Below are 17,255 nucleotides of genomic sequence, written 5' to 3'. Positions count from 1 at the left end.
GATGTTTTCTGCCAAGAATGTACATAAATGTCTGTAAATAAGACAATGATTCAATATGACTACACTGAAGGCCTATGTGTTGTGTTGAAAAATTTACATTTGTTTGGCCTTAAAAGAGTGCTATAGTTTGCTGAGCAACAACAAATTGATTTATTGCATCATGTGTGCATTCTCTCTACCATATACACTGAGTGAACGAAACATTAGGAACACCTTCCTAATATTGAGTTGCACCCCCTTTTGCCCTCAGAACACCCTCAGAACACTGGCCCATGTTGACTCCAATGCTTCCCACAGTTGTGTCAAGTTGGCTGGATGTCCTTTGCTCATATCAGTACCCTGACTTGAAGGGAATTTGTGTCACAAATGCAAAAATTGTAGCATTTGTAAACAGTGCCAAGGAAACTAAACCAAAGCATGGATTGCTGTCATACATTGTCCAAAGACTGCTTACAGGGTAGGAAACCAATATGTAATGTTGTAATTTGGGGGAACTATCCCTTTAAGAGCAGTCACCTGTCCATTCCCACGGGCTGTATGCCTGTGTTCAGCAGCTGCACATTGCTCCGTTTACACACCATTAGCAGGTTTAATGGTGGTGGAGAAAAGGCCTTACACCAACTCACTGTTTACCCTTCAGCTCAGTAGTTGCAGCCTGTTGGCACGGAAAGGACATGGGGCAGATTTAAACAGTGACAATAGGTGATTAGTAGCCTGGTTAAATGTTAAACAATGGTGATCTCAGCATTCAGGCTGGTTTAAGCAGGCTAGGTGATTAGGGCTCTAGATGTGTGACCTTGGGGTATAATCGTCTTCTTAGTTGATGACATCAGGGCCAATGCAAGGGTGAAACGAGGAAACTGTTTTGTTTTTGTTTACATTTGTTCACCAATCGGTGACACTTTAATTTACATGACTGTTTTCACTGATATTTTCTTTGTATTTAATAGGAAAATATGTGGAGGTAACAATGGGCACTTACTTTATTTTTTATTTGAACTTTATTTAACTAGGCAATTCAGTTAAGAACAAATTCTTATTTACAATGACGGCCTACCAAAAGGCCTCCAGTGGGGACGGGGGCCTGGGATTAAAAAATATATATATATATACAATATAAATATAGGACAAAACACACATCACAGCAAGAGAGACAACACTACATAAAGAGAGACCTAAAGACAACAACATAGCAAGGCAGCAACACATGACAACACAGCATGGTAGCAACACAACAGAACAACAACATGGTAGCAACACAACATGGTAGCAGCACAAAACATGGTACAAACATTATTGGGCACAGTCAACAGCACAAAGAAATTAGTCAACAGTCAACAGTCAAGAAATTAGAGACAACAATACATCACACAAAGCAGCCATAACTGTCAGTATGAGTGTCCATGATTGAGTCTTTGAATGAAGAGATGGAGATAAAACTGTCCAGTTTGAGTGTTTTTTGCAGCTTGTTCCAGTCGCTAGCTGCAGCAAACTGAAAAGAGGAGCGACCCAGGGATGTGTGTGCTTTGGGGACCTTTAACAGAATGTGACTGGAAGAACGGGTGTTGTATGTGGAGGATGAGGGCTGCAGTAGATATCTTAGATAGGGGGGAGTGAGGCCTAAGAGGGTTTTATAAATAAGCATCAACCAGTGGGTCTTGAGATGACCAGTTTACAGGTATACAGAGATGACCAGTTTACAGAGGAGTATAGAGTGCAGTGATGTGTCCTATAAGGAGCATTGGTGGCAAATCTGATGGCCGAATGGTAAAGAACATCTAGCCTCTCGAGAACACCCTTACCTGCCGATCTATAAATTATGTCTCCTTAATCTAGCATGGGTAGGATGGTCATCTGAATTAGGGTTAGTTTGGCAGCTGGGGTGAAAGAGGAGCGATTACGATAGAAGAAACCGAGTCTAGATGTTACTTAAGCCTGCAGCTTTGACATGTGCTGAGAGAAGGACAGCGCACCGTCTCGCCATACTTCCAAGTACTTGTATGAGGTGACTACCTCAAGTTCTAAACCCTCAGAGGTAGTAATCACACCTGTGGGAAGAGGGGCATTCTTCTTACCAAACCACATGACCTTTGTTTTGGAGATGTTCAGAGCAAGGTTAAGGGGAGAGAAAGGTTGTTGTACACTAAGAAAGTTTTGTTGTAGAGCATTTAACACAAAATCCGAGTGGCCAGCTGAGTATAAGACTGTATCATCTGCATATAAATGGATGAGAGAGCTTCTGTTATGGATCCCCCCGATACTGATGCTCATTCTGTTCACCAGTTCCTGAGGTTTACGTCACCGGCTTTCTAGGCTTCACTGAACGGGATTCATTATCATCAACCCCGAACTGTCTTGTCTGCTTACACACTCCTGGTTCCCATTTCCCCTGATTAGTATGTTATATATGTGCCCTCTGTCTTTGTCGGTTATTGTTCCCATGTCTGTTGGTGGTGTGAGTACCTATGCGTTGGTCCAGCTGTTATGCTGCGTGCTATATATATTGTGTATTACGGGTATCGTCCCGTATCGGTCAATGAGGTTTACCCTCGCTCTTTTGTTTGGGTACAGCCCAGTGTTTTTGTATACGTGTTTGTTTTGAGTGTATTAAAAACCCCTATTGTGTATTCCTGCGCCTGTCTCCAAAATCCTTTATACCAGCGTGACAGCTTCCTACTGCCTGAGCTATGTTGTTGATGTAAATTGAGAAGAGCGTGGGGCCTAGGATCGAACCTTGCTGGTACTTATTGGTACTGGTACTTACTGGTACTTGACAAAATGGATCTGTTAATTTGTGTATTTAACAGATGGCACTTTTTCTCAAAACATGTTTATTGTGTTGTAAGGTTATGCATTTCTCTAAATCTAATTTCACAGTTCTTACATAATAATCCATGATTAGAGCCTAGAGGCAAATTCAGTAATTCAAGTTTAATCTAATATGTGCATATCCATACCTAGGGCAAATATCCAAATAATGACATATTCCAATTCAAACGTTATTGGACACAGAAATGGCCTGTGTAAACTACACTGGCATCTGACTTCATTGACATTTTGTCACAGAAAGGGGATAAAAACACTCCATTCAAGAGCCCGTAGGAGCCCCTCAGGACTAGCAGCGCTGTATCTGCCTGTTGGGTCAGTGATCAGGGTTTGACTACATGTTGACCTGTGTGATTGCAGGTCACAAGTTAAGTTGTCTGTTTTCTCTTCCCCTCTCTCTGCCCTCGGACACTAGATAAGGGTTTAGAGGTTAGGGGTTGTCTCCGTGTCCACACAGTGGTCAGAGGGTTTGTAGAGGACAATCAGAGGCGTGGCCATCACTGGCCCCATTGAGAGGAAACAAGGGCATTAGTAGACCAGAGGGTCCAGAATGGACCAGTACAAACACATAGGGAGCAGCTGCACTGTTGAATTCCTGGCTCGGCACTTTGAGGTGTTTGATAAATTAGTACAAATGGTTGCATGGTGTCAATGGAATACCAGGGTTATTTACAATAAGAGGATGGTACTTAATGTGTACTTACTTTTGATAAATATTTTTTATTAACAAACCATTATTAAATAGTTATAATAAATAAGATATTCACAACTTAATACTAACCAACATAGTTTACAAAAAATAAATAATCACAATAGCCTTGACAAATGATGGTTAAATAATAATCTTTGGTTACATGACATGCTTATTGTACAAAAAGAGCCAGATGAATAAATACTTGAATGGACAGACAACAAAAACTATTCCTGTTATCTGTTCACACAATACAGTCCTACAATTGGAACATATTTCAGAGGATTGTCAGTTGTGTTATCATGCAGCTCAATCCTGTCGTCCCAATAAATAGTCAATTAATGTCACGTTCTGACCTTTATTTCCTTTGTTTTGTATTTATTTAGTATGGTCAGGGCGTGAGTTGGGTGGGCAGTCTATGTTTGTTTTTCTATGTTTTGGGGTATTTCTATGTTTCGGCCTAGTATGGTTCTCAATCAGAGGCAGGTGTTGTCTCTGATTGAGAATCATACTTAGGTAGCCTGGGTTTCACTGTGTGTTTGTGGGTGATTGTTCCTGTCTCTGTGTTTTGCAACAGATAGGGCTGTTTTTGGTTTTCCACGTTCATTGTTTTGTAGTGTTCATGTTTATCTGTTGTTATTAAACATGAATCAAAGAAACCACGCTGCATTTTGGTCCGCCTCTCCTTCACCACTAGAGAACCGTTACAATTAATGCGTATAACAGCAATGTGTCAATCAATGAATGTGGTCATATTGCAGGATTTTGATAATAATGATTGATTTGCAAATAAGCAAGGTCATAATCAGTCTCATCATAAAATCGTCAATTGAACAAAAGAAAGTGCCCTTTGCATTTTGTAATTAGATTGCAGTCCTTGGTGAATTGGACAAGACTTTATCTTTCCTGAAATGTCTTTCCCAAATAAATTCCCTTAAATGATCCTTTATGGCCTTAATGCATCCTTATTTCTTATTTCAAAACATTTTTTGTTGTTGATGTGGACATCTTTCCCCACCGACAAGATAAAAATACATGTCTGACATGAAGGGGGGAATACATCCAAGCTACATCCATGCAGATTACAGATTACATTTCACAAGGCTCCCATCCTCCCGTGTCATAATGTCAACATCAAGAGTTGATTTAATTCAGCAGGAAGGGCATCATCCACAAATATCGTCTGCTTGCCATCACAACCAACACTGTACTCCTCAAGTGTCACAGAACCAAAATGGAGTCTATGAATGGGGGCCTTGTGACAGACCGTTTCACCCAGGGAGTTGTAGATGATCACCCTTCAGAGGAAACTGCAGCAGGCACACTACCAGGCCTCAGTGCTGTCACAGCTTGATCCAGGGGAGAGGGCGTCAGTGTCGCTGGCCAGGCCCCAGGTCTGGGAGGAGGAGTGGAGACGTTCCACGTTGCCCCTGAGGAAGGTGAGCAGGGCTGTGGGGGAGTGTGAGACAGGCTGGCCACTCTGGCTCTCCAGCAGCTGCACCAGGAAGTTGATGTAACGCATTGCCAGCCGCAGGATCTCGTTCTTGCTCAGCTTCTTCTCTGGTGGGTGGGTGGGGATGAGCTTGCGGAGCTCAGCGAAGGCAGTGTTGACGTTGTGCTGCCGCCAGCGCTCCCGTGTGTTGGTGAACACCTTTCTGGTCATGGTGCGGCTCTCCTGGAGGGAGGAGAAGAGGAGAGTGTTTTAGAGAGAAATGTACACACAATTCAAACTCCCATGAGGCTGTTCTAATAGAAGGCAGGTGTTGTTCAGTAGGGTGCCATTTCTGGCGCAGACCCTAGACAGAAACACTATATGGTGGTATCACATAAAATGTGGCACCAGAGAATCTAAATCTCAACGATAACTGAAATATGACGCATTCACACTGTAATGGAAAGTAATAGATGTAAAATATAGTTGAAGTATGACAAATAGAATGCATTTGACATTGGAATTCAGTTTCATCTTTAGAAGATGAAAAATACCATAATGAAAATAGATGTTTGTGGAAAATGTCTGACCTTCAGTCAATGCATAGAGGATGCTTGTGCTATTGTGTTACGGCATTATTAGCGTACATACAAGTAATTACACTTTGGCTGTATTGAAGAACTATCTATTTCTAATATGGTACACGCATGAATACAAACTGATAATCATTTATTTTATCTTAACAACAATTAGGTTTCTTAACATTTCATGAGAATTGTAATTCCACCAGTTCCTTACTCCAACAATTCCACAACATGAAATTCAACAGAGGAAAAAAAACGAATCCACTTATTGTCCGTGATCTCACCTGTTAAGTGCTTTAGCGTGCAGACAGAGGTATCAGGTAGTAGAAGTGTCTATTCCAGCTGCAGTAACCAAGTCCTGTGTATAGTCCGTCCAGTCAGTCCAGCCTTCTCATACTCTCTGATGACTGTGTGTGAGAGGGAGGGATGGAGAGAGGGGAAAGGCTAGCGCACGCTTCTCACATTTTATAGCAGAGTGAGCCCCTATTGTGTGACGTGTGCTGTCGTTGAGCCTCTCCTTCAGTCTGCTGCATTGTGTGAGGTGTTCAACTCAAGAGAGATGTTTCCAGTCACAGACCGCTGTGTTGGATGTTCTATTCTGTCTGTAAACAAATAGATGACCAATGGGTTAGAAAAATGAGGTTAGGGGTAAACATACAAATACATAATATCATACAATAATGTTTAACAATTTGAAAGAGTATTTGGAAACTTTGCTTTCATATCATCCACAACTTTTTGTTGAGTCATTTCTAGGGTTGCAAAGCTACCGGTAATTTACCAAAGCTACCAGAATCTTCAGTAATTTTGGTAATCAACAGAAAATCTATGGCAATCAATCGTAACTTTGGTAATTTGTACTTGAATCATTTAAAAAAAAAGATATCGATATATAGTATTAATTTTTTATATGAGTTTCTATTAGATAGACCATATGGTTCAAGAGAAAATAGCCTAATTAATGACAAAGCATCAAATCATCAATGCCATTTTTAAAAAAGAAACTCTTCCAATGATTTACATTTTTCACAACTGCCACCAGTCCTACACCAAAACATTGACAACAAACACATATTGATATAGTAAAATGAATAAAACGGTGTAAAAAAAATGGAAAGCATATTTCATGCTGAAAACTTAGCATTCACTAAATTGATGGTTTATATTTAGGATGTTCACAGCTTTCTCATTCTATTTTCTATTTTAAAATCATCTTATTCAATTATTTCATATATTTTACATGTGATAAGGCCACACAGAGGACAATAGATAATTACAGACACCTGTGATAATCTGAGGTACACAAAAGTGCCATTAGATGTCTTGTGATAGATTATATAAAATCCTTGAAAGATACCAACATTCTGGTAGTTAACTGGTAAACTCTGAAAGTTTCCAATAATATAACCTAACTTTGCAAACCTGGTCATTTCATTAAATTATTAATAATTTTAACACACAACGTGACTATTAAAGGTTACATTTACACTTACAAATAAATTCCTATTGAGATGAAACTGAGATGTTTCCCTGCCTGATCCTACCCTTACAATTCTGGACACTTGTTACGGTTGGTTAAACATCAACAATGGGTAGCCAGTTCAGTAAAACTTTGATATCGCCAGTCCTGCTGCCATTTAATTCACTCTGATTGGGCCAGAAATACCATATCCAGATTGACAGTTTAACAATGTGGGTTTTGTTATGACTATGGTAATCTTGTTGATCCATTCCAGGGGCCACACATAAATTACAAAAGGGAGCATGGGGAACGAGCCAGGCGGGTGAAAGTAGAGTCCTTCCCTGGGTCACAAGCATGAGCGCATGCCAAACCATCTCTCTAAAACCATTCTTCCTCGCCACTCCTCTTCCATATCCCCTCTCTCTGCCTCCCACTTTCAACCTCAGTTTCAGATGTTTTTTTATTTAACGATGTCTAGTTTAACCAATTGCTACTGTTCTTTTTACATCCTTCAAGTGTTTTTTCAAAGATGCAGCTTTCCATAAAAGTATCTCTGTGTGGAGTAGAAATTTACATAATCCGATTAGGGCCTGGGATTAGCGCTGGGTCCTGGAGAACAGGCCCAATGGGGCTGGCCCTGAATTGCTGCCATTCATGGGCCTTGCTGCACTTCCAAGGGGCTGCACCTGCAGTGGTGGGTCCCCACTCCCCTGCTCTCTGCACTCTACTTGGCCTCAGGTCTGCAGACACACTCACAGCAGGCAGCAGGCCCCTTCAGCCAGCCAGCCTGTCCCTCCATCCCCTTCTCATACACACACCAGGGCCGCATTCAGCAGGGCCAGATCGTTTTGAACTTGGTTTTTCCTGTCACAGAGGGTAGTGTGTGGGGGCATAGAGCCGAGCAGCTCGACAACCCTGACGAAAACAACAACATAAAGAACCTATGGAGAAGTGAGGAAAAATACATTAGTCAGTACAGCAAATGAAGTAAGAGAGCCATACTGTAGTGCTGTCAACATTATAAAAACATCTGTGTAGCTAAAGAAACAACTATGCAGAGTCTACAATTACAAAGGTACATCTCTTTTCAACTGATGTCCCCATCGAGAGCTTGTCCAATCAAAGTATTGAATCTAGTTGAACAGAGTGATATAAAAAATAACAGTAGTAGCCTGACCTTTGAAGCAGTGGTAAGGAAATAATTCTGCTCTAAAGGTTGGGTTTGAACAGCCTGTTCACAATATGTCTGCTATTCACTCAAGGGCTAAAGTATGGCAGGCAGGACCAATTACTGGACCATTACACAGATGTTGATTTAGCCACCACGTGTTGGACTTTTTTAACAATTTTCTCACTCAGCTTTTGTTTCGCCTGCCATTAAAAACACACCCTTTTGGCTCTTTTGTTAGGCTTGTTGTTAAGGCAATGTGGCAGGAGACATATAACCGAAACAAAAGGTTAGCTAGGTGGTTATTTATGGTGTGTGTGCGTGTGTGTCATTGTGTTAGCTTATGGACATAGTAGGTTTGCTGCTGGCAGGAATCTATGCCCTGGGGGGCTCCTTGTCTGAGGCTAATTCCTGCGGGAGAAAGCTTCAGACTGCTGGCTCGTGAAGATAGGCACTCTCTCCACACTCTGATAGACTGTGATAAGGGGATTGCTGCGCTAAATGAAAAACGACCTTTTGAGCTCTGAAATGGAGGGAGACTATCCGTTTTAGCTGGAAAAATAAAACCTCCATACATTTTTTACATTTTGATTATGAAATATTGAGAGTGTTCTATGTAAAATGTTGTATTCGTTAATAATAATGTATCTGGGTTTTTCCATCTACCCTTGCTCGTAAACAGACACATTTTAGACTGTAAAATTATTGATGTATCAAGGACTAAATTGCAGGTCAATTACAGAGTAAAAGGTATACTTCTTTTCATTGCAGGGACAATCCAAATCAACCTGAATTCCCAGCAAAAGCAAAAACAAAGCATGTTTTGCTTTACCATTGGTTACTTCACTCACATCTTCCAAATGTTTAAGATATCAAAACCAAACGTTATTTTTTAAGTCTAAATATTTATTCGTATGTAATATTTATTTTCGGCATTCTCGCTCTAACCCTGCGAAACGTTTCTCTCAGCACCCATTCTGCATTGGAATGCAGTGTCGGTAGGACTACGTAATAGAGCCTTTTTAGAAGTTGTAACTGAGGTATTTGGGACCACTATAGTCTTAGGGAAATGTCCCTCATTGTTGGTAAACACAGTGGCCATGATTGTGAATGGAGCTTTTACTGCAGTCCTGATGTTCAGTCCACCTGCTGTTTCTCACACAGCACAGACACACTAACATGGAGAAACAGGACTGCTACATGAAGGTCACAGGATGATAGCATTAGACTAGACCAGGGGGTGTTAAACGTACCGGCAGGGTCCAATAGGGCCAGCGTGAGGTTTGAGTAAAAAAATATATATATTTAAAACTCAATATACTTAATATGACTAACACCAAATCGAAACTGTGTATAAATGACAATGGAACTACATTAATACAGTTTCTACACCTGGCTTCACCAGCATTGCAGACCGCAGGTGGTTTTATTTGTTTATTTAAAATGTTAATTGTTGTATATAAGATCGTTTAAACACCAGGAAATCAGATCCAATTGGAAATCTGTTACCAAGTTTTCCCACGCATAAATAATATATCTGTTTGGGATTCTTGTGGTCAATTTGCAGTCTACAAATTATTTGAAATGATGTTCCGCCCCCGACCATCCACTCAAGAAAATAAATTGTCCCGTGGCTGAATAGTTGCTGATCCCTGTTCTAGACTGTGTCTGACTCTCTAATGATCACCGAAATGAAAGTTAGACAGTCAGCGAGGATCATAATTTCAAAGAAATATTTTTTTGATAGGCGGGAATTATAACACAGTTTAAGTGTGGCCCTCTGGACCTCGTTGAAGACCGAACGTGGCCCCCGGGGAAAAAGGAATGAGTTTGACACCGCTGGACTAGTTGGAAGAAGATATGCACTAAGTGAACATTTGAATTCATGGAAATTACTGTCATTCATTCATTTGAGTTCAGAAATATTAATCCTGTCTGATACAATTCCTAACACATTCTGGCAAAAGCTACAAAAGATGGACAACATTTCAGATTGGCTTTAATTTAAAAAGTATTTGTCCTAGCATAACTTACAATTATTTATTTAGAATTATGTGTTTTATATGAAGTCAAAATATAACAAAACCGTCTATTTAGTCTTATCCTTCTTAGAAAAATATTAACAAAATAATTATTTTAAAAAACCTTAACACACATAAATTGACAAATATTTTCCCAACAACAGTTAAACATTTAATAGTGTCTTTCAAACACTCAAGAACCTATGGCATACTGCATGTATTTCTTACATACCAAATATCTGTAGTTGTCGACAGGGCAAGGGACTGACAGGGAAATGTGAGCAATTACGAGATTATATTGTACTGTTCACTTTTCAAGCAAATCTTAATATCTCAGTATTTCACAGATATGAGACATTTTAGAAAAAGGTTAGTCTCATCTGTCCATCCCTTCAGCCTAACACCTTCTCATAACTAAGCTTTCCCCTCTTCAATGGCCTTTAAAACTGAAAAGAATACATGAAAACAGAACAATATAATCTCGTAATTGCTCACATTTACCTCAATAATGATATAATTTCCACACTAGAGGCTATACTGGAACTTTCCCAAACCACTAAAGGAGATCTCTAAAAAATATATTTAAATGCAAACTTGCTTCATCAGCAGTCTAACATGTTACTCTCATTGTTCATCTTTGGGGCCTCTGCTCTCCTCTTTCTCTCTATCCCCGTCGTGTAACTGGTCCCATAGTCCGGTGTCTCACTCATGTCACCCCTCCCCTGAGTTGTGCTGTAGGGGCCACTGCCACTGCTACTGCCCCCCATGGCAGAGCTCCTCTAGGCGAGGCCCGGCTGCCACCAGGGTACTGCTGCTGTTTACTGTAGCCTACTGTAGAGAACGAGTACATCTGGTTGTCGGAGTACGCTGGTCTCTGTGTGTTGGTGCTGTAGCTGAATGATAACAAGGGGTCTGTCTGAACAGGGTTCTCTGGCGTGTAGTCTCTGGGGGAGCCACGGGGCTCCTGGTGTAGGGATGCTCTGGATGTCCACTCCTCTCCTCGTCCTCCTGCATTCCAGCCTACAAATTTCACCTCATCTGTCTCCCATGGGTTGTGGCTCCAGGTGTGCTGGAAAGGGGCCTGACTCAAGTCTACCTGGAAGTCTGCACTGTCCTCCTTGGTAATGAGAGAGCTCTCTTCATATAAACTCCTAGCTAAACTCTCAGCACTGGGGGAGCCAGCGAGGCAGCTGTTGGGGATAGGCTTGAATGGTTCTCATCGCAGTGTGTGTGTGGGTCGCGGTGTGTGGGTGTTGGTTGTCTCTGCTGTGGCACAAGGGTCGGTGGAGCTACTGTGGTCTTTCTGATGAGTGGACTCAGTGTGAGACTCTGGAGAGGAGGCTGCTGCAGTCAGCTTGTACAGAGACCTGGTGTCACTGAAGAGCTGGAATAAAAACAAGATATTACTGCAAGTATTATCAATATAGCACCACCGGAGTTTGACTGATAAACAAAGTTGGCAAATTTCGTAATGAAGAGGATGTAGCTGCTCTAGTGTATATGGAAACAGAACACAATATACAACCCCATATTGTCTTCCCAGTGAAGGCAAGGTGTATGACAAGACCAGGACACTAAATTGAGAAGAGGTGACTGGCCAGGTCACCTTGATGACTTTGTGAGGGACCTCAGAGAGCAGCTCCTGCAGCTGGGAGAGGGAGGTCCCCAGGAGCCAGTCGCGAGAGGGGCTCCTCCTCAACATCAGCTGAGCCGCTAGAGGGTTCATGGGGGGAAGACAGGGGGAGAGCAAGGGGTGAAACCTAACAAACAAACATATACACACATGCATGCACATACACACTCACATATACAAATATACATTTGCAAATACACATGCAAACACACACGCACATACACACGCACAAACCATCCACTGGGACAACTCATTCTCTCTGTGTAACCTGTATCCTTCCATCAGTAATGAATTTAATGATGACACTGCTACTATTACACAATAGATAATGAAATTAAAGGGAAGGTTCACCCATTTTGAATGTTATATTGTTTTTGTGCATCTCGGAGTGATGTTCTATCGATTCCCTGGGTAATTTCATGTTTATCTGAGTTATTGGCATTCCAGCAGGCAGAAATCCGTCTGGTATTACGTAGCACCGTGATAAAGTCACTCACTACACTGGAAGCTAATAGGAATATGACTTTAAGATTGCCGAAAACATCTATCATACATGTCAGTTTTAAAATCTGGCCGATGCCATAACTCGGGAGGATGTCTTCTCTCGAATGAGCCATTGATCATATTTTTTGCTGTATTCCTACCTCGAGAAATGCGTAATTTAACGGAGGGTCTAGCACACAAATCAAATCAAATTGTATTAGTCACATGTGTCGAAACCAACAATAGCGAGACTATACACAGGAGGCTACCGGTATTTAGACCTTACAGTGAAATGCTAACGAGCCCCTAACAAGCAATGCAGCTAAAAAAAATGAGTAAGAATAAGAAAGAAAAGTAACAAGTAATTAAAGAGCAGCAGTAAAATAACAATAGCGAGACATACACAAGAGGCTACCGGTACAGAGTCAATGTGCGGGGGCACCGGTTAGTTAGTAATATGTACATGTATGTAGAGTTATTAAAGTGACTATGCATAGATGATAACTATAGCTATTTATAGCCATCAAATGGCCATTTGATTAGATGCTCCGGAGTCTTATGGCTTGGGGGTAGAAGCTGTTTAGAAGCCTCTTAGACCTAGACATTGTGCTCCGGCAACGCTTGCCGTGCGGCAGCAGGGAGAATGGTCTGTGACTAGGGTGGCTGGAGTCTTAAGTAGGGTGGCTGGAGTCTTAACTAGGGTGGCTGGATTCTGACAATGTTTAGGACCTTCCTCTGACACCGCCTGGTATAGAGGTCCTGGATGGCAGGAAGCTTGGCCCCAGTGATGTACTGGGCCGTACGCACTACCCCCTGTAGTGCCTTGCGGTCGGAGGCAGAGCAGTTGCCATACCAGGCAGTGATGTAACCATGCTCTCGATGGTGCAGCTGTAGAACCTTTTGAGGATCTGAGGACCCATGCCAAATCTTTTCAGTCTCCAGAGGGGGAATAGGTTTTGTCATGCCTTCTTCAAGACTGTCTTGGTGTGCTTGGACCATGTTAGTTTGTTGGTGATGTGGACACAAAGGAACTTGATGCTCTCAACCTGCTCCACTGCAGCCCCATCAATGAGAATGGGGGCGTGCTCAGTCCTCCTTTTCCTGTAGTCCACAATCATCTCCTTTGTCTTGATCCCGTTGAGGGAGAGGTTGTTGTCCTGGCACCACACGGCCAGGTCTCTGACCTCTGACCTCCTCCCTAAAGGCTGCATCGTCATTGTCAGTGATCAGGCCTACAACTGTTGTGTCATCTGCAAACTTAATGATGGTGTTGGAGTCGTGCCTGGCCGTGCAGTCATGAGTGAACAGGGAGTACAAGAGAGGACTGAGCACGTACCCCTGAGGGGCCCTGTGTTGAGGATCAGCATGGCGAATGTGTTGTTACCTACCCTTACCACCTGGGGGAAGCCCGTCAGGAAGTCCAGGATCCAGTTGCAGAGGGAGGTGTTTAGTCCCAGGGCCCTTTGCTTATTGATGAGTTCAGTGCGGATGTTGCCTGTAATACATGGCTTCTGGTTGGGGTATGTACGTACTGTCACTGTGGGGACGACACCATCGATGCACTAATTGATGAAGCCAATGACTGATATGGTATACTCCTCAATGCCATCGGAGGAATCCCGGAACATATTCCAGTCTGTGTTAGCAAAACGGCCCTGTAGCTTAGAATCTGCTTCATCTGACCACTTTTTTATTGATCGAGCCACTGGTGCTTCCTGCTTTAATTTATGTTTGTAAGCAGGAATCAGGAGGATAGAATTATGGTCAGATTTGCCAAATGGAGAGCGAGGGACAGTTTTGTACACGTCTCTGTGTGCGAAGTAAAGGTGGTCCAGAGTTTTTTCCCTCTGGTTGCACATTTAACATGCTGATAGAAATTTGGTAAGATGGATTTAAGTTTCCCTGTATTAAGGTCCCTGGCTACTAGGAGCGTCACCTCTGGGTGAGCGTTTTCCTGTTTGCTTATGGCGGAATCCAGGTCATTCAGTGCGATCTTAGTGCCAGCATCAGTCTGTGGTGCTCTGTAGACAGCTATGGAAAATACAGATGAAAACTTTCTAGGTAGATAGTGTGGTCTACAGCTTATCATGAGATACTCTACCTCAGACGAGCAAAACCTCGAGACTTCCTTAGATATCGTGCACTATAGCTGTTATTTATAAAAATACATAGTCTGCCGCCCGTTGTCTTACCTGACGTCGCTGTTCTGTCCTGCCGATACAGTGTATAACCAGCCAGTATGCTGATAATGTCATCGTTCAGCCACGACTCCATGAAGCACAAGATATTACAGTTTTGAATATCCCGTTGATTATCTATTCTTCAGCGTAGGTCATCTATTTTATTTCCCAAAGATTACACGTTTGCTAGCAGAATGGAAGGAAGTGGGGGTTTATATTCGATCGCCTATGAATTCTCAGAAGCCAGCCCGCCCTCTGGCCCCTTTTTCTCTGCCTTCTCTTCATGCAAATCACGGGGATCTGGGCCTGTTCCCGGGGAAGCAGTACATCATTCACATTGGGCATGTCGGACTCGTTAAAGGAAAAAAAGGATGCTGTGTAAGGGTCCTGTGTGTAGCTGGTGTAGAGAGTCAGGCGCAGGGCAGCAGATATGAGTAATCAACGTACTTTACTCAAAAGACAAATATACAAAGTAACATCACAAGCCCACAAAGACGGACCGAATTACAATTAACAATCACTCACAAACACAACATGGGAAACAGAGGGTTAAATAATAAACATGTAATTGGTTGAGTGAATCCAGGTGTGTAAGACAAAGACAGAACAAATGGAAAATGAAAAGTGGATCGGGGGTGGCTAGAAAGCCGGTGACGTCGACCGCACAATGCCGCCCGATCAAGGAGAGGGACCTACTTTGGCGGCAGTCGTGACATTCTGCTAGTCCGTGGTGAGTAATCGCAGTTATGATGCCCAGAAGTTATTTTCAGTCATAAGAGACAGTAGCAGCAACATTACGTACAAAATACGTAAAAAAAAAAAAGTTACAAACAATGCAAAGAAACAAACAAAAAATTGGTTAGGAATATGTAAAATGTCAGCCTTGTTCTTCGGCGCCATCTTATCTGGCAGATCCATTTGGCAATGTACACAACTTCTGATACAATCAGCAATTGGTATTGAGAGACGTAGGTCAGCAAAAAAAACATTTGTTAACATTTCATATCAGAGTGAATTGAAAGACTTATTTTGAAGAGAGCTGAAATGTATGTTACCTTGACATCCAGATCTGAAGTGAATTGAAAGACTTATTTTGAAGAGAGCTGAAATGTATGTTACCTTGACATCCAGATCTTCACTCTTGAAGCCAAACAGAACCAGAGAGGAGTAGACTAACAACAAGTTGTTGAAACCCTCACTGGTCAAACTACACCCACCGAGACAACCACAAGGACGGTTCAAATGTCATCTGGGGGAAATGTGTGTGTGTGTGTGATGAGTACTAACCCTGAGTCCTGCAGGTAGTGCAGGATGAGTCAGCAGCAGTTGTACCACAGAGAGAGTGGTCAATCTCATCACTATACTCCCACAGGCCCTCTCCTGGCACAGCTCCTTCTGCAGTTATTGGGACACAACTAGGGTTACAAAATTCTGGGAACTGTCAATAAATTCCCTAGTTTTCCAGAAATCCTGGTTGGAGGGTTCCGGATGTCCTGCTTATTTCCTCCTGGTTCTGGGATCCTTCAACTGGAAAACCATGGAATTTATTTAAAGTTCTTGTAATGTTGCAACCCTAGACACAACTAGACAAAGGATAAGATCCTTCTAAAGACAAACAGAGCAAGGCCCTCTCCTCACTGTGACTGATTATGACCTACCTGAAAGACGAGTGACTATGACCTACCTGAATGATGACTGGCTAGGAGGACCTACCTCACTGATGACTGGCTAGGAGGACCTACCTGCATGATGACTGATTATGAGGACTTACCTGAATGATGACAGGCTAGAAGCTACCTGAATGATGACTGACCATGAGGACCTACCTAAACGATGACTGGCTAGGAGGACTTACCTGACTGATCATTGACTATGGCCTACCTAAATGATTACTGACTATGGCCTACCTGAATGAAGACTGACTAGGATGACCTACCTGAATGATGACTGGCTAGGACCTACCTGAAAGATGACTGGCTAGGAGGACCTACCTGAATGATGACTGGCTAGGAGGACCTACCTGAATGATGACTGGCTAGGACCTACCTGAGAGATGACTGACTAGGAGGACCTACCTGAATGATGACTTGCTAGGAATACCAGAATGATGACTGATTAGGGTCCACCTGAAATATGACTGACTAAGACCTACCTTAATGATGACTGACTAGGAAGACATACCTGAATGATGAATGACTAGGAGGACCTACCTGAATGATGACTGACTAGGGCCTACCTGAATGATGACTGACTAGGAACTACCTGAATGCTGACTGACTAAGAGGACCTACCTGAATGATGACTGACTAGGAGGACCTACCTGAATGATGACTTACTAGGAGGACCTACCAAAATGATGACTTACTAGGAGGACCTACCTAAATTATTGACTAGGAGGACCTACCTGAATGATGACTGACAAGGAGGACCTACCTGAATGATGACTGACTAGGAGAACTTACCTGAATGATGACTGGTCGAATGATGACTGGCTAGGACCTACCTGAATGATGACTGACTATGAGGAACTATCAAAATGATGACTGACTTGGAGGACCTACCTGAATGATGACTGACTAGGAGGACCTACCTGAATGATGACTGGTTGACTGACTAGGAGGACCTACCTGAATGATGACTGGCTAGGACCTACCTGAATGATGACTGACAAATGTTCTACTTTTAACCTAGGACAAAACAGAGATCCTTGTTCTAGGTCCCAAGAAACAAAGAGATCTGTTGAATCTGACAATTAATCTTGATGGTTGTACAGTC

The 17,255-nt window shown here is 42.4% G+C and overlaps 1 protein-coding gene across 1 annotated transcript; it reads right to left on the bottom strand.

Moving 5' to 3' along the window:
- Window positions 1-3,526: 3,526 nt before the first annotated feature.
- LOC110525424 (T-cell acute lymphocytic leukemia protein 2-like) lies at window positions 3,527-5,971 on the bottom strand. The gene is made up of 2 exons (XM_021605519.3): window positions 5,818-5,971; window positions 3,527-5,192 (listed from the first exon to the last, which is right to left on the bottom strand). The coding sequence occupies exon 2, from the start codon at window positions 5,178-5,180 to the stop codon at window positions 4,842-4,844; it is 339 nt and encodes a 112-aa protein (XP_021461194.1). The 5' UTR covers window positions 5,181-5,192; window positions 5,818-5,971; the 3' UTR covers window positions 3,527-4,841.
- Between the last annotated feature and the right edge of the window lie 11,284 nt (window positions 5,972-17,255).

This window comes from Oncorhynchus mykiss, chromosome 6 (genome assembly GCF_057628025.1).
Source record: "Oncorhynchus mykiss isolate SJ-2025 chromosome 6, ASM5762802v1, whole genome shotgun sequence".
NCBI lineage: Eukaryota > Metazoa > Chordata > Actinopteri > Salmoniformes > Salmonidae > Oncorhynchus > Oncorhynchus mykiss.
Note: the sequence above shows the minus strand (reverse complement) of the source record. Positions and strands in the feature narration are given on the sequence as shown.

Bases quoted from the DNA above. Each gene is read 5' to 3' on its own strand.
- LOC110525424 (XM_021605519.3), bottom strand. From the start codon at position 5,180: ATGACCAGAAAGGTGTTCACCAACACACGGGAGCGCTGGCGGCAGCAC.